The sequence below is a fragment of the Salvelinus sp. IW2-2015 genome, linkage group LG24 (genome assembly GCF_002910315.2).
Source record: "Salvelinus sp. IW2-2015 linkage group LG24, ASM291031v2, whole genome shotgun sequence".
NCBI lineage: Eukaryota > Metazoa > Chordata > Actinopteri > Salmoniformes > Salmonidae > Salvelinus > Salvelinus sp. IW2-2015.
In genome coordinates, this window is record NC_036864.1 from 4,131,112 (window position 1) to 4,158,398 (window position 27,287).

The 27,287-nt window shown below is 41.7% G+C and overlaps 2 protein-coding genes and 1 pseudogene across 7 annotated transcripts; 2 read left to right on the plus strand and 1 right to left on the minus strand.

Moving 5' to 3' along the window:
• Window positions 1–8: 8 nt before the first annotated feature.
• On the plus strand, window positions 9–3,022 carry LOC111951394 (dnaJ homolog subfamily B member 9). Its single transcript, XM_023969454.2, has 3 exons — window positions 9–116; window positions 577–816; window positions 1,598–3,022. The coding sequence occupies exons 2-3, from the start codon at window positions 600–602 to the stop codon at window positions 2,020–2,022; spliced, it is 642 nt and encodes a 213-aa protein (XP_023825222.1). The 5' UTR covers window positions 9–116; window positions 577–599; the 3' UTR covers window positions 2,023–3,022.
• On the plus strand, window positions 2,120–15,581 carry LOC111951329 (dynamin-1-like protein; annotated as a pseudogene).
• Window positions 15,582–15,889: 308 nt separating this feature from the next.
• On the minus strand, window positions 15,890–24,377 carry LOC111951525 (troponin T, cardiac muscle). 6 transcript variants are annotated; one of them, XM_070434758.1, is made up of 12 exons: window positions 24,358–24,377; window positions 23,598–23,624; window positions 23,268–23,288; window positions 20,780–20,797; window positions 20,418–20,436; window positions 20,252–20,315; window positions 20,024–20,140; window positions 19,695–19,772; window positions 19,475–19,588; window positions 19,232–19,344; window positions 18,843–18,933; window positions 15,890–16,145 (listed from the first exon to the last, which is right to left on the minus strand). In XM_070434758.1, the coding sequence occupies exons 6-12, from the start codon at window positions 20,306–20,308 to the stop codon at window positions 15,921–15,923; spliced, it is 795 nt and encodes a 264-aa protein (XP_070290859.1). In that variant the 5' UTR covers window positions 20,309–20,315; window positions 20,418–20,436; window positions 20,780–20,797; window positions 23,268–23,288; window positions 23,598–23,624; window positions 24,358–24,377; the 3' UTR covers window positions 15,890–15,920. The 6 variants fall into 6 exon arrangements, with proteins under 6 accessions (XP_070290859.1, XP_023825464.1, XP_023825457.2 ...); XM_070434759.1 differs by lacking the exons at window positions 23,268–23,288; window positions 23,598–23,624; window positions 24,358–24,377 and adding exons at window positions 18,062–18,102; window positions 21,151–21,168; window positions 21,715–21,734 and having other exon boundaries at window positions 15,931–16,145; XM_070434757.1 differs by lacking the exons at window positions 23,268–23,288; window positions 23,598–23,624; window positions 24,358–24,377 and adding exons at window positions 17,706–17,743; window positions 21,151–21,168; window positions 21,715–21,731 and having other exon boundaries at window positions 15,931–16,145.
• Between the last annotated feature and the right edge of the window lie 2,910 nt (window positions 24,378–27,287).

Genomic DNA, 27,287 nt, shown 5'->3' on the forward strand with positions numbered 1-27,287 from the left:
GCGAGTCGTGGAGCAACAGCTCCGGGATGCAACCCGCTGTAGTTTGTCACCTACGGATCAGCTGTGCTAGTGTCGTCTGATAGAGAGCCAGGAGGCTGTTGTTAGTGCTTTTCAAGGTAAGTTCTCTCTTTTATTTTAATTTAACGCTTATTTGAGCTTAGAATTAGCATACGGTTCAGAACTGTGTTTCAAGTAGTTTTCACAGTCTCTATGTGCGTGTGATTCTGACACTCGTTTACTCCCCCACCAACTTGAACTGATTTCAACAGCCTTACCAATTGCTTTAAATACAATGTGAAAGGTTGGATCATTCTGTGGCTGATTCAACCATCTGTTCACTAGAATAAATACATTTGTAGATCATGTCTCTAGCTAAAGGGGGTTTTATTTCAAAAAGAAAAAGAAAAGCCTATGTCACACAGCAAGTTTTACAGATGTACCACGCCATGCTTCCTTTCTACAGCACAGGTTAAAACATGCTTACATGGTTATACTTTTGTCAACTTTACATTGTAATTTGCTTTTGTCAGTAGCAAACTGTCAACTAACTGTCAAACCTCTCTATATCCTGGGCAGGGAGGCAAGAGCTAACCACCAATATGGCCACAGCACAGTCAGTCTTAATGTTAGCAGTATGTATTCTCATGATAACTGAGTTCATACTGGCACAGAGGGACTGCTATGACATCCTAGGTGTGCCAAAAGATGCCTCCGAGCGCCAGATCAAGAAGGCCTTCCATAAGCTAGCCATGAAGTACCACCCTGACCGAAACAAGAGTCCTGACGCAGAGGCAACGTTCAGGGAAATAGCTGAGGGTGAGTCCTGTCAACTTCTGTGTTCGGTAGATGGGCACTCCCTTGTCTGTTACATTAGGGCTCGTTACGTCAAGTCCACATCAAATGTATTGGACGGAGTGTTAGTATTAATACAATTACAGGATGAATGATTATCGGAAACATTTCAACAAGTAATGGATGTTTTTCCCAATCTTTAATATTGTCAGTGCAATAGACATTTTCAGGTGAACAAGGAGAGCAGTCGTTGATAATATCAATAAAAAAATGTATCTGGTTTAATTACAAATTTGCAAACAGGGATAACAATATCCCGCACGGGAGCAGAGAGTGTCTAACTGGCCTTCACCGAAAAGGCCCAATAGCCTAATCAGGAACACGAAATGTACTGCGAACACCAGCCGAGAGGCTTGTAGGAAGTCAAAACAAAAGGCCAGTGACTTTGTCAGCTGCTACAGAATCACAGTGTTCACAGACATACAATAATAATCAGTCCTTGTACCTCCAGTCTGGCGTCAATCACTATCAACAGATTTGAGTTTAATCCATAACAGTCAGCATCGAGTTTAGTGACCATCAACCTGAGTGTCACAAACAGAACACTGGAAATCATGTGTAATACAGAAAGGGAAAACGCGTAAATATACTTAACATTGCGTTAATCACTCTAAATTCAATATGAACTGTATTGATCTTAATATTCCCATTACAGTCAGTTATGACGTTTTTAAATGTTAAAGCATTTGTTGTTTTTCTGATGTCTGTGGACACCAAGAGACTCATGTTTCCTTTCCTTTGCCAGCGTACGAGACGTTATCAGACGATAAGAGGAGACGGGAGTATGACCAGTTTGGACATGGCCCCTCCCCTGGTGAGCCAGGCACAGGAGGCGGGAGGAGTGGACAGCACTTCCACCAGAACTTTAACTTCAACTTTGATGACCTGTTCGGTCATAACCAGCACTCCCATCATGCCCATCACAAGAGGGCCTTCAACAGCCACTTCCAGGCCCACCAGGAGGCCCAGAACAGGCACAAGAGACACTTCCAGGGCTCCTTTGGTGGAGAACTCTTTGATGACGTGTTTGAGGACATGGAGAAGATGTTCTCGTTTAACGGACACACGGGCGGGGCGGACAGCCGGTTCCAGGGCTCAGCAAAACAACACTGCAGGACAGTGACACAGCGCATAGGGAACATGGTCACCACATACACAGACTGTTCTTGATTTATTATCACCAGAAACACATCCCACTACTCACTGGGTATGAGTTTAGCTATCGTGGGGATTTTGGAATTACTGTTAATTTAACACTTTGTGGAACATGATTTTGGGTGGTTTTGTAAAGAAAAAAAGTGTGCTATAAATGTGTTGATGCCTATGGGCCATAAAACAAAATGTTCTCAAGCAATACCTTTCACTCATTTTGGATATAATTGAACTGGGCTTATGTATTAGGTTCTTACTTATGGATAGCATTGCATGTTACGATGCCTCCATTTGGATCTCAATTTACTTTGTTTACATCGTGCTAAGCACCGGCTCTCCCATTTCTCAGGTTCTCTATTGGCTTCCATCTTTGTTTGAGAGTAGCAATTGTATTGAGTTGAAGAAAAAAAAGAAGCATTTTATATCATGCGTCCTTTTATTTTCCTTCTGGAGCATTAAAATTGCTATGCAAAACCAAAGTAATTCTCTCTTTCAGAAAGAGTTCATCCAATATCATGACAAAGTCAGTGTTATAGCACATTTATATTGCTTATGCCTTGTAATTTTAGAGCTGTTGCATTTGATTGTGGACTTATTAATGCATTCCCCCCAGTGTGTTAAGTTGCTGTCACTTACTTCAAGGCCCATCTTAAACCTTTCCCGGTTATGAAAAGAGCACATGAGTTGAATCTCATCGTGAAGTTGAATAGAACCTAGCCATATACATGTATCTAACATGGTTATACACCATTATCAACTGTTACCTCTTGGTTTTTTTTTCTGCAAAGTGTGTCTCCTCTGCCATTTTATTTTGTGCAATATTTGTAGTCGGCACTTTTGTTCTCTGTTCTGTTGTCTCTGACCTCGACTTTGCTGCCTGATTGTCATTTTGTGTGAAACCAATGTTCAGTTATTGACTGCTGTCTGCACTTTGTTCATCCTAAGGATTATCTATTTTTAAATATTGAAAGGATGAGGAGTAGTACCTGTTTGGAAATAAAAATATATTTACTCTTAAGGTCCCTGCAGACTAAAATGTATTTCGATAAGTCCTATAATTCTATCCTATCATGTTCTATTCTCTTGGTCCATGGATTTAGATTACTGTAGTATCTTCTAAATGTGTGTCTATTCTATTCATGCTCTGACATTTGATCAATTAATGTAAATCTCAGAATAGGTTCACAAAACACTATGTATATTATCATCTGCAACTGTAGCTACTATTTTAGCCTAGCGGTTTGAGAGGCGAGCAAGCAACCGGAGGGTTGCCAGTCCTGGGTCTGACGGGAGCTGGTAACTGGATTGTTGACGGTATCAAATCATAGAGGCTGTTGGAGGGGTTGGGTTAAAAGAGGATGTCAAATTTCGGTTGGAGCTTATGTGCAATTGACCAGTAAAGTGATCATACACATCTATCGAAAAACTACATTACAATATGTTTTTGAGCAGCGGCTTTATCTTGGGAAATGCAGTCCTATTTGGAAAATTCAAGCATTTTTTGAGAGCGTTTGGAATCTGGAAGACTACAAGTCCCAATAATACACAACGCAGTCGCAGACTGGTGGCAATGGCTTATTTCAATATTGTCTATGGGACGTTGAATGACTTTTAACAGAGCTGGTGGATAGCTGTTCCATTAGTTTATCTCTCTAGAAAGGTATCAATTTAGCTTGAACATGGAGGCTCTAATCCTCGTTATAAACAAGCTTCAAGATGTCTTCAATACGGTGGGAGCAGACATAATACAGCTGCCGCAGATAGCAGTCGTTGGAACCCAGGTAAAACCCTTCCCCTCGTAGCTGTCAAAATAGGGCTGCTAGGCTCTTCACATGACACTGAAAGATGGCTACATGGCTAGCTAGCTACATACATTGTTGTCTATCCAGCTCTTTTGTGTTCGAGGTTTTCATTATGTTCGGCAAAACATCAGGATTGCTTAAAATGAGCCATTGAACTGGAGCGTGGTGCAGTTAAAAATACACCTCTTTCTGTCTCTGTTTGTGAACGAGCCAGTTGTGTGGCTATTATTGGTGTGCATGTGTTGGTAGACACAACGTGGACAAACACTCAGCTGTGTGAAGGTCTTGTCTGTTGTTTTTTTGTGTTTTCCTATACATGCCTCCCTTGACAGTTATTAGGGACCTGTATACCAGACCGTTCACACCTGCACAAGTAGTCTATCTAGGGTTATTCCATAAATGATTGTGATCATAGAGATCTTATTAATATAGTATTCTAATCATATGACTGTAATCCCGTGTGGCTCAGTTGGTAGAGCATTGTACTTGCAAAGCCAAGAGTTGTGGGTTCGATTCCCACTGGGGTCACCCAAATGTTAAATGTGTACACCACACGACTGTATGTTGCTGAGGATAAACGTTTCTGCTAAATGGCATGTATGATACATTATATTATTGATACTTCTCCCATATTCCATTACCTTATTTTGGTTAGGTGAAAATGTATATCTAAATCGTGTGTTATTGTATTCCACAGGCGTGGAAGGAGATGAATGGGGCAAGTTCTTACACACCAAAAACAAGGTATGACTCATCTCAAACAGTGATACGTGTTGCTACTCATGATATTCTGTTTTCTGAGTTGTTGATTGAAGAAAATATACATGAACAAAGCTGGTCTTTTCAGATCTACACAGACTTCAGTGAAATCAGGCAGGACATTGAAAATGAAACGGAAAGAATGTCAGGTACTAACAAGGTAAGCCAATCACAGTGTAATTATTTAGGACTTTATAAATTGACCTCCTTCATATCATACGTCCCTCACAATTTCAACACAGCTAGTCATTGTTTGTCATTGTATTTCCTATAGGGGATCAGTGATGAGCCTATTCACCTGAAGATCTTACATTTACATTTACATTTAAGTCATTTAGCAGACGCTCTTATCCAGAGCGACTTACAAATTGGAAAGTTCATACATATTCATCCTGGTCCCCCCGTGGGGAATGAACCCACAACCCTGGCGTTGCAAGCGCCATGCTCTACCAACTGAGCCACACGGGACCATCTTCTCTCCTAATGTGGTGAACCTCACTCTGGTGGATCTACCCGGCATCACCAAGGTAACAGTGACTAGAGATGGAGATGAACTGTACACTAAGTGTCTGCTCTGCACAGGAAAAGCTAGAATCCTCGCAGACATGCACGGCAACTGAAACCTTGGCTGGCGCTTGATACACTAGAAAGACTCCGTTGTCAGTCACTCCTCTGTGTTTTGTGCCCCCCCTTACAGGTCCCAGTGAGCGACCAGCCTAAAGACATAGAGGTACAGATCAGAGAGCTGATCCTGAAGCACATCTCCAACCCCAACTCCATCATCCTGGCTGTGACCGCTGCCAACACAGACATGACCACCTCAGAGGCCCTCAAAGTGGCCCGCGAGGTCGACCCCGACGGTCAGTACTGGGTTTGAGTTTTTCCCCGCTTATTCAGTTGATGGTGACAGGTTGGATGTCAGGGTTTTTCTGCTTTGACCCTCATTTCAGTTTTCACATCAATGTAAAAGGGCTATAATGCTCATTTTCATCCACAGTATTTGGGCAGCCACTTATCTCTCTCTGCGACTGGTAAAAGTGTATGTTGTGTACAGTATGTTGCGTTAGACTCCTTTCTCTAGTCTGTTGTTGGGTACAGGCAGGAGGACACTGGCGGTGGTGACGCTGGTACTGATGCTATGGACGTCCTAATGGGCCGGGTCATCCCTGTCAAACTGGGCCTCATCGGAGTGGTCAACAGGTCTTCCGTTATACTCTACTGTAGCGGGTTACACTCACTCCCAATAATAGCCTCTACTCTATCTTACATAAAATGAACATCAGCTGAAACATGTCTTGTGTTATTGTGAAGCCGACACGTCTCTGTTTCATGCAGGAGTCAGTTGGACATCAACAGTAAGAAGTCGGTGAGCGATGCCATCCGAGATGAAGATGCTTTCCTGCAGAAGAAGTATCCCTCTCTCGCTAATTGAAAAGGAACCAAATATCAGGCCCGGACTCTGAATAGGTGAGAATATTATTGGTTCCTCCATAGGGCAGTTAGGTATTACATAAGCACATCAGCAATGGTAGTGGCAACTACAGTAGTGACTTGTAACAACACTTGCCAGTCAAGGTTCTTAGCTCTGATCAGCCAAAATGGTGGTCAGGCAAACAACCTATGAATCGCAAAGTGCAACCTACTTTATCTAATGAAACTTTGAGATCTCAGATATTGTGCCCATAGAATTGCAACTACTAGAATGGAATTCTGTAATAGGAATTTCAAGGTGAACAAAAGAGAAGAGCAGTCACAGATAAAGTTGATCAAAAATCAATCGGATTGATTTTTGCAGCAGGAAGACCCCTCCAGCACAGAAGCAGAGAAAATGTCTAACTGGTCATCACTGAGAAGGCCTTTACAGGGCATTTGGAAAATATTCAGACCCCTTGACTTTTTCCACATTTTGTTACGTTACAGCCTTATTCTAAAATGTATTAAATTGTTTTTCCCCCTCATCAATCTACACACAATACCCCAGTGGTGTAAAGTATTTTAGTAAAAATACTTTAAAGTACTACTTAAGTTGTTTTTTGGGGTATCTGTACTTTACTTTACTATTTACATTTTTGCCAACTATTACTTCACTACATTCCTAAGGAAAATAATGTACTTTTTACTCCATTCATTTTCCCTGACACCCAAAAATACTTGTTACATTTTGACAGGAAAATGGTCCAATTCACGCACTTATCAAGAGAACATCCCTGGTCATCTCTACAGCCTCTGATCTGACGGACTCACTAAACACACATGCTTTGTTTGTAAATGATGTCTGAGTGTTGGAGTGTGCCCCTGGCTGTCCTTCAATAAAAAATGTAATGGTGCTGTCTGCTTTGCTTAATATAAGGAATTAGAAATGGTTTATGCTTTTACTTTTGATACTTAAGTACATTTTAGCAATTCCATTTACTTTTGATACTTAAGTATATTTAAAACCAAATACTTTTAGACTTTCACTCCTACTTGAATCATTTTCTATTAAGGTATCTTTACTTTTACTCAAGTATGACAATTGAGTACTTTTTCTACCACAGCAATACCCCATAATGACAAAGCAAAAACAGGTTTAGACATTGTTGCTAATTTATATATGTATATATTTTTAAATATTACATTTACATAAGTATTCATATTGCGTTGTTGAAGTAACTTTGGCAGTGATTACAGCCTCGGGTATTCTTGGGTATGACGCTACAAGCTTGGCACACCTGTATTTGTGAAGTTTCTCCCATTCTTCTATGTAGATCCTCTCAAGCTCTGTCAGGTTGGATGGGGTGCGTCGCTGCCCAACTATTTTCAGGTCTCTCCAGAGATGTTAGACCGGGTTCAAGTCCGGGCTCTGGCTGGGCCAGTGAAGGTGGTGGTGGAAGCATCATGCTGTGGGGATGTCTTTCAGCAGCAGGGACTGGGAGACTAGTCAGGATCGAGGGAAAGATGAACGGAGCAAAGTAGAGAGAGATCATTGATGAAAACCTGCTCCAGAGCACTCCGAACCTCAGACTGGGGCAAAGGTTCACCTTCCAACAGGACAACGACCCTAAGCACACAGCCAAGACAACGCAGGAATGGCTTCGGGACAAGTCTGGCACATTCCCGCGTTGTCTTGGCTGTGTGCTTAGGGTCGTAACATATAATGTACGTAACATAACAAAATGTGGCAAAAGTCAAGTGGTCTGAATACTTTCTGAATGCACTGTATATCCTAATCAGCTGACAACTGTTCTGTAAACACCAGCCAAGAGGCTTGTAGGAAGTCAAAACAAAAGGCCAGTGAGTTTGTCAGCTACTACAGAATCACAGTGTTCACAGACAATACAATAATAATCAGTGTGTCCTTGTACCTCCAGTCTGACGTCAATCACTCAGCAGATAGTTTAATCCATAACAGTCAGCATCGAGTCTAGTGACCTTCAACCCGAGTGTCACAAACAGAACACTGGAAATCACGTGTATTACAGAAAGGTAAATGTCACACTTAACTGAACATGAACTTTGTTCGTTTGAAATATTCTCATTACAGTAACCTACTGTATCTAATGAAACTTCAAGGTCTCAGAATTAGAACTACTAGATTGGAATTCCCATTCAAGTCCCATTCAAATCAATGTTCTGTAAGTTCTATGATTCTAATTCTCCTGACCCTGCTAGGCTACTGATGCACCACATCAGAGACTGTCTACCGGAGCTAAAGACGCGTATCTACGTGCCGGCGGCCCAGTACCAGTCTCTGTTGAGCAGCTACGGCCAGCCCGTGGAGGACCAGAATGCCGCCCTGCTGCAGCTCATCACCAAGTTCGCTGCGGAGTACTGCCACACCATCGAGGGCACGGCCAAGTACATTGAGACGGCTGTGAGTAGTAGTACCCTCTCTATTCCACAAGGAGGTGCCGATGTGTGGGAAAAATGCCTGTGAACACCTATTACCTGTATTATGAAGTGCTTGAGACGAGTAGCATTGGGATTTGAATGTTGGCACTATTCCTTTGATTCATAGTAGCACATCGTGTTTGTCACAACACGTCAACTTCATCTATCCTCTTTTTTTCAGACGCGGTAGTGCCAGAATCTGTTACATATTTCACGAGACTTTTGGGCGAACTTTAGAGTCAGTGGATGCCCTAGGAGGACTCAACACCATAGATATCCTGACTGCCATCAGGAACGCCACTGTGAGTAGAAGTACTGAGAGGTTCTTCTTCTCTCCTTCTGATAGTATTGACTAAAGAGTGGGCATAACTTCAAACTGGGGAACGGATAAATAATCATCTGTCTTCTTAATGCTACTTTGTCTGAACAACACACGGTACATGTCTGTCTCTAGTCTCTAATTTGCTCTCTCTCTCTCTCTTTCTCTCTTTCTCTCTTTCTCTCTTTCTCTCTTTCTTTCTCTCTTTCTCTCTTTCTTTCTCTCTTTCTCTCTTTCTTTCTTTCTTTCTCTCTTTCCGTCCGTCTCTGTTTGTGCCTGAGGTGTCGTTTGAGCTGCTGGTGAAGAAGCAGATGAAGAGACTGGAGGAGCCCAGCCTGCGCTGTGTGGAGCTGGTCCATGAGGAGATGCATAGGATCATCCAGCACTGCAGCAACTACAGCACACAGGTAGACGCACACACACACACACACACACACACACACACACACACACACACACACACACACAACACACACACACACCACAACACACAACACACACACACACACACCACACACACACACACCACAAAACACTCTGTCATGTATAACTAACCCAAAAACCTAAACATAACTCTAAACCTAGCCCTAGCTCCTAACCTAAAACTAACACTAATTCTAACCTTAACCTAACAACGTCCCAGAAAGAGCATTTAACCTTGTGGGACCAACAAGATGTCCCCAGTTTTTGTTCATTTACTATTCTGTGGGGATACCTGTGTGTTTTCCATAGGAGTTGTTGAGATTTCCAAAGATCCATGATGCCATAGTAGAAGTGGTCACCTCTCTGCTCAGGAAGGCTGCTATCACCAATGAGATGGTACATTCAGGTTCAAACGGTGTAATCTGCACGTGGATTATTTGTATGCCAACTGCATCAGGTTTATTGTATCGCATCACATACAACTCTCCTGTTGCAGGTGCATAATCTGGCATAACCTACGTCCACACAACACCCTGACTTTGCTGATGCCTTTTGGGTCATGAACAACAACATAGAGGTGGCAGCTCATGACTTTTCTGTTGACAGGAATTCTGTAGGATAGGAGTTGGGATGTAAAAACAACATGATGACATATGCCATTTAGCAGACGCTTTAAGCCAAAGCGATTTACAGTCATGCGTGTGTACATTTTACATATGGGTGGTACCGGGAATCAACTGAGCACACGAGGACATTTGTGTGTTGTAAAAGGGATGCAACTTTCCTCCGTGCTGTCTGTGTCCTGTAGGAGTCGAGGAGAAACCGAATGAGAGAGCTGCCCACTGCAGTCCCCAGGGATAAGGTAACTAACTAACCACTGTATGTAACAGTTTAACTTTAGTCCGTCCCTCGCCCCGGGGCGCGAACCAGGGACCCTCTGCACACATCAACAACAGTCACCACGAAGCATCGTTACCCATCGCTCCACAAAAGCCGCGGCCCTTGCAGAGCAAGGGGAACCACTACTTCAAGGTCTCAGAGCAAGTGACGTCACAGATTGAAAGGCTATTAGCGCGCACCACCGCTAACTAGATAGCCATTTCACATCAGTTACACGTACTCTGAATCTCTTCTATAATACTCTAAACAAAATGGCTCCCAAGCTCAATCTCTCCAGCTCTCTTTAATCGCAATATAATACCAATTGTCCCTGGTCTTTCCTTCTTTACCTCTCCTGACTTCACAAGTCCCTTCTCATTCCTCCTCTCTTCTCTTCCTCTTAGTCAGTAGTTAATGGTCCAGTCGGCCAGCCTCCCATTCCTACCGAGCCCCCTGCTTCTGTGGATGTGGAGGGTGACAAGGTGGGGCATGAGATGGGCATGCTCCGTGCTTCCTGCTGTGCTCTGCTCTGTGTACTCAGTCTGCTCCCCAGCCCTCATGCCCTCTCTTAACAATGTCCTCTCTGCCTTCTCCCTCTCTGTGCGTTTGAGTTTGGCTCTGGATTAAATAGATTGGTTTGCATTGAGATTCTGCAAAGCACCTTGAGGCACAAGTTGCTGTAAAAAATGGCTTACATCTGATTGTTTGTGTTGTGTGTAACCTCAGGCTCCCGGAGCAGGGCCCGAGGGGGACCAGGAGGGGACAGGGAACTGGAGAGGCATGCTGAAGAAAGGGGACGAGGGGGCCCCCAGCTCTGGCCCCTCCAGCCCTCATAAGGGCCTTGCCGTCAACCTGCTGGATGTGGTGAGCGAATAATAAAGTTATTCAATTTCTAAATGCTGTGTGGTGCTCTTCAGTGATTGGCTGATGCTGTTGCTCCTCCCGCAGCCTGTTCCCGTTGCCAGGAAGTTGTCTTCTCGGGAGCAGCGTGACTGTGAGGTCATCGAGAGACTCATCAAGTCCTACTTTCTCATCGTCTGGAAAAACATCCAAGACAGGTGCTTTCTGATACTGTCCCTCTCTCTTTGGGAAAGAGGATACCTAGTCAGTTGCACAACTGAATGCATTGAACCGAAATGTGTCTCCCGCATTTAACCCAATCCCTCTAAATCAAAGAGGGGGCTGCTTTAATCAACATCCACAGTACCCAGGGAGCAGTTGTTGTTTGGGGTTAACTGGCTTGCTCAAGGATAGAGCTGCAGATTTTTTCACCTTGCCGGCTCGGGGATTCGACCCAGCAACCTTTCGGTTAAAGGCCCAACGCTCTTAACCGCTAGGCTACCTGCCACCCTTTGTATTTCTGTGCAGTGTTGAAGTCTAGAGGTATTTGCTCCCATTAGGCCAGCAGCTCAGAATTCTCTCTCTCTCTCTCTCTCTCTCTCTCTCTCTCTCTCTTTCTCTTTCTCTTTCTCTTTCTCTTTCTCTCTTTCTCCCTCCCTCTTCCGTACTGTAGCGTGCCCAAGGCAGTGATGCACTTCCTGGTGAACCATGTGAAGGACAGTCTGCAGAGTGAGCTGGTGGGTCAGCTCTATAAGTCTGGTCTTCTCAACGACCTCCTCACTGAGTCTGAGGACATGGCCCAGAGACGCAAGGAGGCTGCAGACATGCTAGAGGTTGGTACCTTAACCATGAACAGAGAGGATTGACACACATCCTCTTGCCCATTCACCCTCTGAATGGCACACATACACAAGCCATGTCTCAATTGTCTCAAGGCTTAAAAACCCTTTTTAACCTGTCTCCTCCCCTTCATCTACACTGATTTGAAGTGTATTTAACAAGAGAAATCAATAAGGGATCATAACTTTCACCTGGATTCACCTGGCCAGTCTATGTCATGGAAATAGCAGGTGTTCTTCATGTTTTATATGCTCAGTGTATATTGGCACGAAAAATGTGTTGCACTTTGCCTATTTATCGAACAACTTGAAGTTGTTATTTCTAATAAAATGACAGTGCTGCTGTATTCTGATTTCAATTACTGTAAAAAAAAAAAAATATTGTGTAATTTTGTACCGTGACCACACTTGGGACCTGAAATGTCCAGCTTCACCACTATGTCTATGAGCCTGAAAGAGCCATGGTGACCAATTTTATTGGCAAGAATACATTTCTGGATTTTGCCCAGAATAAAGTCGTTAATTGTCCAATTATCACAACCAACATAACATCAATGTAAATCGTGCAGTGCTCAAGGACATTTGATATAGAGCATACTTAAATGCTTAAGGGATTTGAACTTGCAACCTCTTGGTTGAGTGAATCAATGTTTCTGCAGTGCCACCACATCCATACTTACTGATTGGAATATATGTTAACACACTCTCAAAGAATAAGGCTATGGTTAAGGAACAGTGTTGTTCCCTGGGGTACAAAAAAACTCAAACGTAAACTTCACAGCTACACATATGATCTCACATGGTACAGTTCGGTACCTTGCAGGTATAATGGGAAATTTTTCCACCCAATATTTTGAATATAAGGTACAATCACTGTGCTTTGATAGATGGGGGCATTTCATTGTAGGGCTCACTTGCATATTTGGGGCATGGTCAAATATATATATGTATTTGTGGCAACCATCGGTAGAAGTTTAAACGTTTGATGGTTATGCCACGTCAAGTTGAGCACCTCTAACGTTGTCTGTTCTGCAAACTTTGTAAGAGAATGTGTCGGTAATGAGCTGCACTGTAAAGAGGTTAGTGTGCATTTTGTTGCCAGAATTTGCTATGTCTTATCTGAAAACCATTTGTAGGTAAGTTTTTATAAGATTCATAAGTACTAACCGGCAAACCGTTGTCAGTAACCTACAGGCAACTTGCTTTCACTAGCAATGCATGCTAGTAACCTACTGTGTCTTCACTGACTTCCTGTTGACAACATGTGCGTCACTTGCTGATTGGCAGCATACTGTAGCAGTGGCAGAATATTGCAGGCGTGGCTTTCAACTAGCTCTTTTTGGTCTCCCATGAGAGGGAATGTAGTCCCAGTTCATGTGGTCTGTTGTATTCTGTTCATAAACACTGAGTTTGTACGCTGTTGCTTATCCAGTCTTATTAAAAGCGAACATAAGTGCATGTGATGCCAAAGAGCCATACAATATTTCATTTTTAGCTAGTCACCATGTCATTGTAATACCCACTTTCTTACCAGACCACCAGGTCAGTGAGTGTGACAGATTAGCTACAGTAAGTTACTGTGAATCTTACAATAACCCACCTGCAGCTAGTTGACAGTAAGTTATTGACAATGTTACTTTCTGTGAACCAGCTGCCATTATACTGGAAAGGCACAGTAACATCTTAACAGTGCAGCTCTTGACTGTCAACTGTTCTTACAAAGACTGCAGAACTGACAGTGTCAAAAGAGGGGCTCAACCATCATCAACATAATGATACATCACTGAAACTGGTATAACATTTCTACTGACGGTTGGCACAAATACAATAAATGGCCCAACATATGCTAATGAGCCCCCGCCAGCACATTGCCCCACCTACATTTCAAACTGCAGGAATGATTGAATATATTGGCAAAATCGTATTTGTATTTTATTTTTCCTTTAAAAAAATATATATATTTTATTTGAACCCCCTTTTCCCATCGCTGCAACTCCCGTACAGACTCGGGAGAGGCAAAGGTCAAGTGCCCTCCAAAACACAACCCAGCCACTGGGCGCTTAACCCAGAAGCCAGCCGCACCAATGTGTCAGAGGAAACACCATACACCTGGCAACTGTGTCAGCATGCATTGTGCCTGGCCCACCACAGGAGTCACTAGTGCACGATGGGAGAAGATCATCCCTGCCAACCAAACCCGGACAACGCTGGGCCAATTGTGCACTGCCCTATGGGTCTCCCAGTCGCAGCTGGCTGCCCGGACTCAAACCAGGATCTCTAGTGGCACAGCAATGCAGTGCTTTAGACCACTGTGCCACTCGGGAGGCACTGGGTAAATATTGTTTTAAACATTTTACTAGATTATCCGCACATGTACCGACCAGTATCATGTACCTCTGAAGGTACATCAAGTGTACCTTTTGAACTTATTGTAAACCAGGGAACAACATTGTACCATAACCGTACTCTTACTTTTGAGAGTGTGTGGATATATGTTCTTGGTAACAAATAAATTAGGAAGCACTGCTGAGTTACATAGTTACCAAGCACTGCTGGGACATTAATGCACTCCAGACCGAAAGTGTGCAAGTTCAAACCTGAGTGCATTTATGCACACTTAATGTTAAGTGTCCCTGAGCACGGCTACTTTTTCGTTGGTGTTGTCAGATAATCGCACAATTATTGACTTGATTCTGTGCAACTTTTAGCAGTGCAAACATGTATTCTTGACAATAAATCTGTGGCCGATTTCTGTCATGGCCACAGACCTGGTGGTGTAGCAGGAAATTCAGGTTTCTGGTGTCCCCCTTCCGAAAATCCCAAATGATTTCATATGTGAAATATCACGTGAAAGCGTGTTTTTGAACACTTTACGTGACATTTCATTTCATTTTATCACGTTAACTTCACATATGATCACATGCGATCTCATGAAATTCATCTGGTTTTTCCGTAAAGGGTGAGGACCATATTAGGATGTTTGTAAGATGTTCTCAAGGCATGTGTTGTCAGGACATCACGTGATGGTCCCAAACCATCCCAAACAATTTCTAAGTAAAGTAATGAAAAGGTATGGTGGTTTTAAAGTGAGTGGTTCGCTGTTCAGCTAAAATATGACCTGGGATTTGAGGTGTAGTGATATTTCTGCTGTGCCACAAAGTCTGTAGTATTCCCCTACACATTCATTACCTATACACTTAGCGAAAGAAAGCCATATGCACTGCTATTTTAGTTATCAGTTAATCTGTGTATTTTCACATCATTGATTTAATTGAGGTATTTCAGTCATTTGAGGGTTTTCTGTATATATATCTAATTTTGCCGGGGCATACTATTCTATTTCAGTGTTACTCCTGAATCACTATGATAAATAAAACATTTCTTGAATGTATTTTTGAACAAAGCTGAGATTTACTTTTAAGTCCAGTGTAGGAATACAGGTGAAATCAGTTTTTGACACAGACATGGTGGGGTAACAGGAAGATCGGAATGACGTTCAAATCCCAGGTAAGGACAAAATGAATACTAATAACTGTAGAAATAAACATACACAATGTAATTATGTGTGTCAAATATGTAAGTTGAAAACACTATGTGAAAAGCACTGTGTATCATTTTTGTTTTCACATGTGCACTATTCCAAAAACCCGATTTCACACGTGAAACATCACGTGAAGTGTTCCAGAAGCATGTTGTCAAGTGAAATTTCTTATGTGAAATCCTGATTTTCTACATGTGAAGTCATGTGTTTTTTCTGTAAGGGATTGCACTGTGCAGGCACTATTATGTGTTATGTTGTACTGTGCTATTCTATGTGTGGTTAACAAATATATGTATTTATTTCAATCACTTGTTTCCTTGTCTAATAATAATAATTGATTGGATTTATATAACGCTTTTCCCAGATGCTCGAAACGCTTTACGTTATGTTAAGTTATCAGCTGGAGGTGGAGGGAGAGAAGGAAGCTAGATTTGAATTCACGACCTCAGGGAATTGAGACAAAAGCTTTAGCGCTACTGGAGCCACAGTATTGTACATTATATAATAATAATATATACAAATTGACGGACGCTTTTATCCAAAGCGACTTGCAGGAGTCATCCGTGCATTTTCATATGGGTAGCACGAGTCTTGTACATTTTTGTTCGGCCTCCAACTTTTTATTATTTTTCTTTGATATTAAATCAGACACAATCAAAAGCAAACATATTTTTATTGTTTCTAGCCTCATCCACAGCAAACAGTGACCGTGACAACAGCACATTTCCATAGTAATTTGCATGTGCACTGATAACAAGGAGAACAACAAAACAATCCCCCATCATCGTCTGGCGTCTCGGTCCTGGAGACTTCATCCTGCCAGGTCTCATTACCTCCGGACCGCCTTGGCCTTGCCTCTGCCCTTGGCACTGTGAAACCACGCAGAGTAGACGGACCAGTCAAACACCTCAGAAACAGTTACAATCTGGCCAGTAGGTGTCGCTATTATATCGATTGTACTTAGGAACAAAACATGTAGTTATACTAAGAGCTGAAATAAGCTCCACTTTGAGCTAAAAGGAATACTAAAAGTGATCATTATGCTAATGTAGTGAATACATATGACAAACAAAATATTTTTAATATTGAGGATATGTATATGGTGGCCATTCAAAGGTTCTACCAGCAACATCTTCAGCATATCTATCCTCAACATTTTCTATGATGATTACAGGACCAGAGAGAGAGTAGAGTTTTGAAAGAATGAGTCAGAGATAGATAGACTGATGCATGAAAGCGGGGAGAGGGGCGATGGGAATGGAAACAGAGACAGTTCTGTGAGAGTTGGCATGCGTCACAGGATGAAAGGGAACACAGAACTTTCACAAAACAGGACCGGGGGTTAGTGAAGGACGAGGATGAATGAATGAATGACATGGCGATCGTGTCCTATCTTCAGCGGTCTTACCGTGATGTTCTCTTAGGGCCAAATCCTAGCTTTTATTTTCTCGTAGTTTCCCATTGACATCAATGCATGACTGAGTGAACGTTTGACTGAATTGGAAGTTAGAATTTCACCCATAATGCACAATTTAAATGTATAATTTATCATAGGCTATCAATCTATCATTCCTAAAGTCTGACATATGAGTTAATTAAAAACTATAGCCAGGCAATACCTGTATGTAAAATTCAACTTACCATCAGAAAACAGTGAGACTTCAGATAGTGGACAGGAGTCAACCCAGACATCTTGGATTCTGTCCTTTACTTTTACTTACAGCATTTTTTGGAGGAATTACAGTACATATTGTATGCACTGCAATACATACGACTTAACTAAGTTCCTTAACCTACAAAGACTATAATATACTGTCAGTTTTGATGATGACACAATGTTCTGGGGCCAATAGTAGGCTGTTGATTAGGATCACGATCTTCCCAGACTATTGGGGTCTATTATAGATGAATGGAGAGGGATGGATGGAATAGAAGGAGCCACTCTAAAGACTGGTCAAATTAGGATGCAGCACTACGATCCTAATGTTTTCTCCCAGGTTGAATCATATGCGCCCAGCTAGTTCTCTTCAAGCAGGATCATGTGACTTTAAAAGGCCTTGGGGTTATGACCGTGAACAGTGAATGGGTGAGGAGGGACAATGGGTGTATCTCAATAGTCTAAAGTAGCTCCTTCACCGTGTCTCCTTTCCTTCATCGGCACTGATGAAAAAAAAAAGCTGGAAAGGTTGCTTTCACATATCCTGTGTCTTCAGATCAATACAGATTAAGGAGAGGAGACGAAGAGAGGAAGCCACTTTAGACTTTTGAGACACCCCTGAATGTCTTGATAGTACTCCAGCACTGGGCTTTATTTAATATATATATTTTTTTTTAATGAGTAGCATTCATTATAATTGCTTGGTTGGTTTGGGCCCCCCAGGCTCTTTTAAATAGAGGAGAAACTGACCAGTGTGGCTCTGGGTACTTACCTCTGGTGGTCCTGGACACGGGCCAGAAGCTGATTGATCTGTGAAGGGACACACAGTGGAGGCTGCCTAAGCACTGAGACAACACACTGACTGACACCTGTAGGGAAACCTGGGATCCTGCAGTTTGGAGCCACGGCCTGGCTGCACCACCACCTGTCTGAGGAGTGTGTGGTTCACCAGTGGTTCACCTGTGGTCGAAAGCATTCACCTGTGGTCCACCACCTGACCTGACCCGGTCGCCCGGGTTGAGCTTCCCTGAGCCCCGAGTGTCAAATAAAAAACGCTCACTCTGACAACAACGACTGACAGCGGACTACACAACAGTGAGGTTGACGCCCCCACAGCCGATTACTCACAACTTCTGTTGCTCATTGATTCGGGTCTGGAGAACATTCATCTGGAAGCAAGTCAGAGTTTTAGACAGCTGCGCCCCTCGTAGGAAGTCCTCTTAGGCAGTAGGATTAACACTACCAGTTTCAGAGTAGGGGGATGTGGCTTGTTATGCATGTATATGTTTAAACTGCTTTGTATTTCATGAGTGTAAGTTACTCTCTGTGAAATAGACTGCATTCACAGCATGTAAAAGGACACATGTAATGCTTTGGTATAGAGCACAGGCGGCTGGTGGCAGCTTAATTGGGGAGGACAGGCACATAGGAATGGCTGGAACGGAATAAATGGAATGGTATCAAACACATGGTTTCCATGTTGGATTCCATTCCTTTTACATGAACATTTTAGTCATTTAGCAGACCCTCTTATCCAGAGAGACGTAAACAGTTAGTGCATTAATTTTAAGATAGGTGAGACAACCCGATCACAGTTGTAGTAAGTACATTTTTCCTCAATTCACTCCCGTCATTTATTACGAGCCGTCCTCCCCTCACCAGCCCCTTGTGGTATGCAGTCATTGGATGACAGAGGAGATGATAAGGAGTTCAGAGGAGATGATATGGAGGTCAGGACACATGAAAAAGACCCATTTGAAGTAAAACATCACAATCTTGTAATCATCACTGTATTATACTGTCATGTCATTGGCACGACCAGTGATCTTGTTTTTACCCTGTGGATCACTATGCACAGTAGAGCCATGGGTTTTGTCACCATAGCTTGGACCGGCGTGAGAACACTTACGTCGTATTTCTGCTTCTTCAGTCTCTCGCTGAGGTCGAACTTCTCCGCCTCCAGCTCCATCATCCACTGCCACAGCTCATTGGCCTTCTCCCTGCAGGACGACAACCAACGGGAAGCCAGCGTTCAGCCAGCGCATGAGGTTCTACTTTTGGTCTCTCCTTCACAGGAGACTTTCTAAGCAACTATGTGTATTTATCTGCATCTCATGTTTTCTTCGATGTGTAAACCTGTACAATAGATCATTTCAACAATGAAATAGAGCTTTCAGTGTGTGTCTGTGACGATATCCTATTCCCTAAAAAGTGCATAACTTTTGACCAGAGCCAAGGTGCCATTTGAGACTCAGTCAAAGACCTGTGAATATTTCGGGGTAATTAAATATGTCATACTTAAGTTTGTCCTCGTTGAGATGGTCGATGATCAGAGCCTTCCTTCTGTCAGCCAGGATCTTCTTCTTCTTTTCTCTCTCAGTCTGCTTCTTGGCTCCCTTCTTGCCCTCTTGCTGTGGAAGGACATCACCGCAGCGCAGCGAGAGGGCATGTAAGTGTCAAGATAACCACGAGGGGGCAGCAAKTCTGATGCYAATGTRGTGATCATGAGKGAGAGCGAGTGKGTGKGGAGCTAGCGCTGACCTTCTGTTGGATGCCACCGTACGTGTGAGTCATGGTAGTGAGGGCCTTCTTCTTCTTGGCGTCATCATCGTGCTTCCTYCGCTGTTCATCTTGCTCCCTCCTCTCTTTCTCTTCCTGCGTCGGGGAGTGAGCAACAGAAGGTTAAAGAAGAGGAGAAAACAACTTGGGCCGCAGTTGGCCTTGACATCACAATTGAAACATTACACAATGAGAGACTCACGGCTAGACGGGCCTGCCTCTCTTTCTCTTGCTCAGTGCGAATCCTCTGCTGCTCTGCCCTCTCGGTACGACGCTTCTCCTGCGCACACACACACACACACACACGCACACACAGTTACAGTCCGTGACAGATAAGGTATCCAACCTGATTCCTCTGGGTACCTCAAGACTATGTTGGCACACTGAGCCTGGGCTTAAGCTATGGGAGCCAACCAGAATGTCAGGTCTGCAATGTCACTCATTACGTGTGCAGTTCACCAACACGCCCACGTAGTGTCCCAGCAGTGTGTGTGTGTGTGAGCTCCAGCAGTGCTACAGTAGAGGACTTACGATCCTGTTGACGAGACTGATGAGCTCATCTTCATCTTTCTTCCTCTGGACAAAGTGAGACTCAATCAGAGAGGTCAGCTCAGCCATGTCCTTCTCTTGACGCTTCCTGTGCAGGTCCTGTAAAACACACACACACACACACACACACAGAGTAATTAGTGAATTAGTGAGTGTGGCACTCTTATTGCTATATTCAGATAATCTAGCTGGTAGGATTGCATCACTCACGTCAAAATCGACTTTACCATCTCCCTCTGGTAGCTTTGGAGGGGCAACATTTGGCATAAAACTTCTGAAAAACATTAGAGATGATTCTATCAAATACTCTCCATTCAATTACTTTGATTCAGTGACACAGAGAAAGTTGTTGGCCAAAATAGAATCAAACACTTACTTTGGTTTGGCTTTGGAATCTGTAAGTCACAACAGAAAAGGCTATTATATTACATTATATTATATTATATATTATATTAAATTATAATTCATTCAAAGTAGAAATAAGAAGTGATCAAAATCAATATAAATCTGATTAGTAAAATCTAAATGTTTTGAAATGTCTCTTAACCAAAGGTTTGAAAAGTATTTTATAACATAAATAGCTTTGAAAATGTTTCAAAATACTAGACCTAGAACTAGTTACATAGAACAAGACTAGACCTAGAACTAGTTACATAGAACAAGACTAGACCTAGAACTAGTTACATAGAACAAGACTAGACCTAGAACTATAGTTACAAAGAACTAGACAACACTCACCTTGAGTCTCTCCACCGGCTGTTGGTGAAAAACATAGAAAAAGAAGGGATGATTACACACAGAGCTTTCAACAGAATATTCACACATTTACAGTACTCTATGGTAACACATTGGATTATTACGACAGGATATTTCAGTGATAGGCCTTATCTATTGAAACCTACTGTATGAAAGTGTGTATTACGCAACCAAAACCAATGCATTATCACACAGTGATGGCTCAATATTCTGACAGGCAGCGGAATGGTATGAAACACAAAGTATTAGATACTAAGGAATACAAAAGAACATTCACAGCAGACCGCCACAGTCTATAGTTATAGGTCTACACTTCATGCATTCTGTACAAGACAACAACGTATAACAGGTACCTTCTTCTGCAGGCGTTTCTATGTGAGGGACATGAGAAGAATTCGTTTAGTAGTCGACAGACTGAAATGTGTGAGAATATGACGTTGTAAAAACACATGCTGTAAAGGTCTATTGATATTTAATCAGTACATATGAATCAGTAATGGGGGTTATCAATATGATACGTTTGTTAGCTGGGTATGCTAAAGTGGCCCAAATGGTACCAGTGAAAGGTGTGCTATTTAAGCAATAAGGGTCGAGGGGGTGTGGTATATTGCCAATATACCACAGCTAAGGACTGTTCTGTGCCTGGACACAGCCCTTAGCCGTGGTATATTGGCAATATTCCACAAACCCCCGAGGTGCCTTATTGCTATTATAAACTGGTTACCAACATAATTAGAGCAGTAAAAATAAAAGTTTTGTCATATCCGTGGTATACGGTCTGACATACCACGGCTGTTAGCCAATCAGCATTCAGGGCTCGGAACCACCCAGTTTATAATACAGCTTATAACATGCATACATCTGGGATATCAAATGCAGCTCAAACTAAGTGAATTTGAAGCCAAGAAAAGTTTTACCTTCTACTACTGCGGGGGGCGGCTCTGTTATAAAAGCGACTGATTAGCAAAGATAGGAAAGCATGAAGCGAATAATAGAATAGGAGATGATGTACTGTACATATTTGTAAGATGAAGCCAAGAAAAGCTTTACCTACTACAACAGGGGCACTGTTGCAAGGACACATTAATGAATCAATGAAGCAAATAATTACGAAAATGAATGTGCAAAAATATTTTGTCGCGGCTTTGACAGCACCTGTGGGCCAGATTAGCTGCATGCTGCTGTTGTGCCTAGTTAATATATTATGTTACTATTGCAGATAGAAGGCTACAGTATAATCCATGCAGGGGAAAACCTCTACATTACGAAGTTAAGAGAACGAGGAGTGGATCAGTTGAGTGTAAAAATATGAGGTAAAGAAAAAGTAATATATATTATAATTGATATAATAATAAAAATAACTCAGTCAGTGTTGTGAAAATAAGCATGCACTGTATGTTGCATTAATATAATGCCGATTGCGTATGTGTCTTAGATTACTTCACTGGCATTAAGGAACGTGTACTATTAGCACAAATACACATCTATACTAGAAACTAAAGACCATGGTAAAGCAAAAACAGGTCTTTACCTTCTACGTCTGGCTCTGGCTCTGGTTCTGGTTCTACGGTGAAGATACAATGTTAGTATGCGAATAAAGCTTGAAGCAAAGAAGACAGAACCAAAACAAACATGTTCCACGACATAACGCCAAACTACTGTGGGGTAAAATAATAACACCGGTATACTTTTGCTCTCAACACTTAAGTCTAATAATGATACTGTAGCTAGGGTACATCTTAATATGCAGCAATGACATTTAATGTTAAACGCAAGAAAGCATTACCTGGTTCTACGTCTGGCGTGGGCTCTACGGTAACGGTAGGGAATGATTAGTAAGTGGATGAATGATTATTATTCACTAATAATAATAATGTGCAAAAACAAGAAGCATATCAAGCCATGACACGGTTTACCTACGACTGCACGGGGCAGGTTCTGTGGTAAAGTCATATCGTTGATTAGTGAATTTGCAATGAGTGAAGCAAATAACTTAAAAAGGGATAGTTCAGCAATTCTACACATTTAGACCTACAGTAGATAAATCGCTTAACTATCACTTTGATAAAGATGATTACTTTTTTGGTACTAAGCCAATAATAATAATAATAATAATAATATATATGTACCTTCTACAGGTTCTGGGGCAGGTTCTGTTATAGCTAAAAGCATAGGATTGTTTAGTGTCAGCCACTGTTATGCTAAGGCAGAGTCAATAAGGCAGAGAGAAATACAGCCTTTGGTCTGATTATGAAGCAAATATTATTTTGCAGCTCCGCGAGGAGAGATATTATGTACGTTATACGTGACAGAATATCTGCGGGACAATTGCTTTCAACTTCATTGACTACAAAAACACTGCTCATACCACATTTTTTTGTTGTTGCACAGTATATAACTTGTATGTGGGGTACATTACATGTATATTAGCATGCAGAATCTGTACATATGAAGCGTTGAAAAGCATTACCTTCCTCTGCAGGAGCAGCATCTATTGTAAGGACATCAGACATCTGAATAAAGCTTAAAGTGCATTGTTTTGTTCATAATTAATACAGCCAAAATCATTAATGCAGCATTAACTACAGGAATACTGTATGCCATCTGAAATTAAGATACCAGTGACTAGAGCAAAAAATGTTACAGTGCATTCTATGAAACTAGTATGTATGACATAGGAATATAGAGTATTTCAACACTGAAGAAAACTGCATCTCTAGCTGTAAAATATGCATATCTTGATAATATTATTATTTATGGAACTGTATACATGCAGTTCACAGCACATGGGACACTTTACCTTCCTCTGCTGGGACTTCAACCTCGACTGATGAGTGGACAGAAGATGAATTAGTGGTTCAATACAAGGCAATGAGTTGGTAGAAGCCCTAACCACTGACCTAGGGTCAGATATTGTTTAAGGACAATAATGATTATGGTTTAGAATTGGTGTATGGTGATCTGATCCTAGATCTGTAGTCAGGGCCATCAAACTGGTATGAAACACATTTTCATACATAGTGATCAGATTGGATCAAATTGTTTAAATCTGATTCAGTATCAGTATGATTTCCATACAGTACATACACACATTTCATGCAACCTTTGTCAGAACATTGAAAACCATTCTAGAGTGAACAACACATTCTGTTTATGGAATGGAGAGTGCATGGTGTAACATCTGTTTAGCTATTGGATGGAATATGGAGTCGGACACATGAAAAGGGTATAAGTCTCATACACCTTGGATATCCATGTAAGCACACACCACAAAGACAGATGGGTAGGAAACCAGTATACAAATGATATGCAAATTCCAAATGTTTATCTTGACAGACAAATGTAGACATAGCATTTGAAATTTATAATTTAACGTATATTTTGATCAGGTACACGAAGCATGCTTTAAAAAAAAAACATGAATAATTTTTGTTTAAACAGTAAAGAATGGCCTATAACAGGCTTTGACAATGACACAAGAAGGACTTGCTACAGTATATCTAGCATGCACTCAATCAAACAACGTCTAAGTAACGCACGAAGCCATACACAGCTTTTACCTTCCTCTGTGGGGGTTTCTGCAACTGCGCAGACATGGGTTAAGTCAGCTCAGCAATATATTTGCAATACAGCTAATATAGTCAATCTTAGCAATATATGTGCAATTGAGTGTACAAAACATTAGGAACACCATCCTAATAATGAGCTGCACCTCCTTTTGCTCTCAGAACAGCCTCAATTCGTCAGGGCATGGACTCTACAAGGTGTCAAAAGCGTTCCACAGGGATGCTGGCCCATGTCGACTCCAATGCCTCCCACAGTTGTGTCAAGTTGGCTGGATGTCCTTTGGGTGGTGGACCATTTTTGATACACATGGGAAACTGTTGAGCGTGAAAACCCAGCAGTATTGCAGTTCTTGACACACACAAACTGGTGCGCCTGGCTCTTAAAGGCACTTAAATCTTTTGTCTTGCCCATTCATCCTCTGAATGGCACACACACAATATATTTCTCAATTGTCCCAAGGCTTAAAAATCCGTCTTTAACCTGTCTTCTCCCCTTCATCTTCACTGATTGAAGAGGATTTAACAGATGACATCAATAAGGGAACATAGGTTTCACCTAGATTCACCTGGGTCAGTCTATGACATGGAAAGAGCAGGTGTTCCTAATGTTTTGTACACTCAGCTTAAAGTGGCTTGAAGCGTATTTCGTTTAGCCAAAAAAGTAATAATCAATTCTCAAAGTCTTACTGTACCTTCCTCCCTGAAAAGAAAACAAACAAAAAAACATGAGACATTTTGTTGGAAGACATTGTTTTGAAAAACATTTTCGTTACTAAATACACTGTAGTGTAGCCTATAGTTTCTGAGACGACAAAGATAAATATACCATACTTACTCATTTTCTTCATCTGCCATGTTTAGATCGGATTACCTGGACATGAGAGACAAGACTACTGATGTTTTCTGTTTCACACAAATAAGCACGAGGAGAAGGAATATGCAAAAACACGAGATAACGATTGAAACTTTTGAATCTTCCCTACCCACACAAAGCTGGGTCTAAAATGGCACCCTATTCCTGATATAGTGCACTACTTTTAACCAGGGCTCTAGTGCACTAGATAAGGAATAGGGACCATTTTAAACGCACTCAGGCCTAGTAACACTTTTCATCTGTGGCAAATAGAGATACACAGTACAGTAATATCGGATGTGTTTGAGTTGAGTCTATGTACATGTATACTACCGTTCAAAAGTTTGGGGTCACTTAGAAATGTCCTTGTTTTTGAAAGAAAAGCACATTATTTGTCCATTAAAATAACATCAAATTGATCAGAAATACAGTGTAGACATTGTTAATGTTGTAAATGACTATTGTAGCTGGAAACTGCAGATTTTTTTCTGGAATATCTAGATAAGCGTACAGAGGCCCATTATCAACAACCATCACACCTGTGTTCCAATGGCACGTTGTGTTATCTAATCCAAGTTGATCATTTTAAAAGGCTAATTGATCATTAGAAAACCCTTTTGCAATTATGTTAGCACAGCTGAAAACTGTTGTTCTGATTAAAGAAACAATAAAACTGGTCTTGTTTAGACTAGTTGAGTATCTGGAGCATCAGCATTTGTGGGTTTGATTACAGGCTCAAAATGGCCAGAAACAAAGACCTTTCTTCTGAAACTCGTCAGTCTATTCTTGTTCTGAGAAATMAAGGCTATTCCATGCMAGAAATTGCCAAGAAATTGAAGATCTCGTACAACGTTGTGTACTACTCCCTTCACAGAACAGCGCAAACTGTCTCTAACCAGAATAGAAAGAGGAGTGGGAGGCCCTGGTGCACAACTGAGCAAGAGGGCAAGTACATTAGTGTCTAGTTTGAGAAACAGATGCCTCACAAGTCTTCAACTGGCAGCTTCATTAAATAGTACTCGCAAAACAGCAGCCTCAACGTCAACAATAAAGTGGCGACTCCAGGATGCTGGCCTTCTAGACAGAGTTGCAAAGAAAAAGCCATATCTCAGACTGGCCAATAAAAAGAAAAGATTAAGATGGGCAAAAGAACACAGACACTGGACAGAGGAACTCTGCCTAGAAGGCCAGCATCTCGGAGTTGCCTCTTCACTGTTGACGTTGAGACTGGTGTTTTGCGAGTACCATTTAATGAAGTTACCAGTTGAGGACTTGTGAGGCATCTGTTTCTCAAACTAGACACTCTAATGTACTTGTAATCGAACCCACAAATGCTGATGCTCCAGATACTCAACTAGTCTAAAGAAGGCCAGTTTTATTGTTTCTTTAATCAAGACAACAGTTTTCAGCTGTGCTAACATAATTGCAAAGGGTTTTCTAATGATCAATTAGCCTTTTAAAATGATCAACTTGGATTAACTAACACAACGTGCCATTGAAACACAGGAGTGATGGTTGCAGATAATGGGCCTCTGTACGCCTATGTGGATATTCCATTAAACATCAGCTGTTTCCAGCTACAATAGTCATTTACAACATTAACAATGTCTACACTGTATTTCTGATCAATTTTATGTTATTTTAATAGACCAAAAAATTAGCTTTTCTTTCAAAAACAAGTACATTTCTAAGTGACCCCAAACTTTTGAACAGTAGTGTATGTGGTGTTCTTTCACCACTGGCACTGGCTTCCCTGAGGCCCTCAGCTCTAAACAGCTCCAAGACTAATCCTCAGCCATTTCCTCTTGGCATGGATAGCCTCTCCTCTCTGCTCTATAGTCAGGATAACCTGTTGTCTGGATAACACACTAACCATTACACTGGGACGGGGACTGCAATGGACACTTTGAGGGCCACATTTAAGCATTTTTGCACCAGGCACTAAAACGCACTGTTACTTTCCAATACTTTATTTATAGATTTCCAGTTTAAGGCAAACAGATAACAGTAAATTCAACTTTTTTATTTAATTTTTTACAACCACTGCCCTGCCATCCCAATCGTAAATCAG

Coding starts and splice junctions, on each gene's coding strand:
- LOC111951394 (XM_023969454.2), top strand. CDS start 600: ATGGCCACAGCACAGTCAGTCTTAATGTTAGCAGTATGTATTCTCATG. Junction 817..1,597: donor GTTCAGGGAAATAGCTGAGG/GTGAGTCCTGTC, acceptor TTCCTTTGCCAG/CGTACGAGACGTTATCAGAC.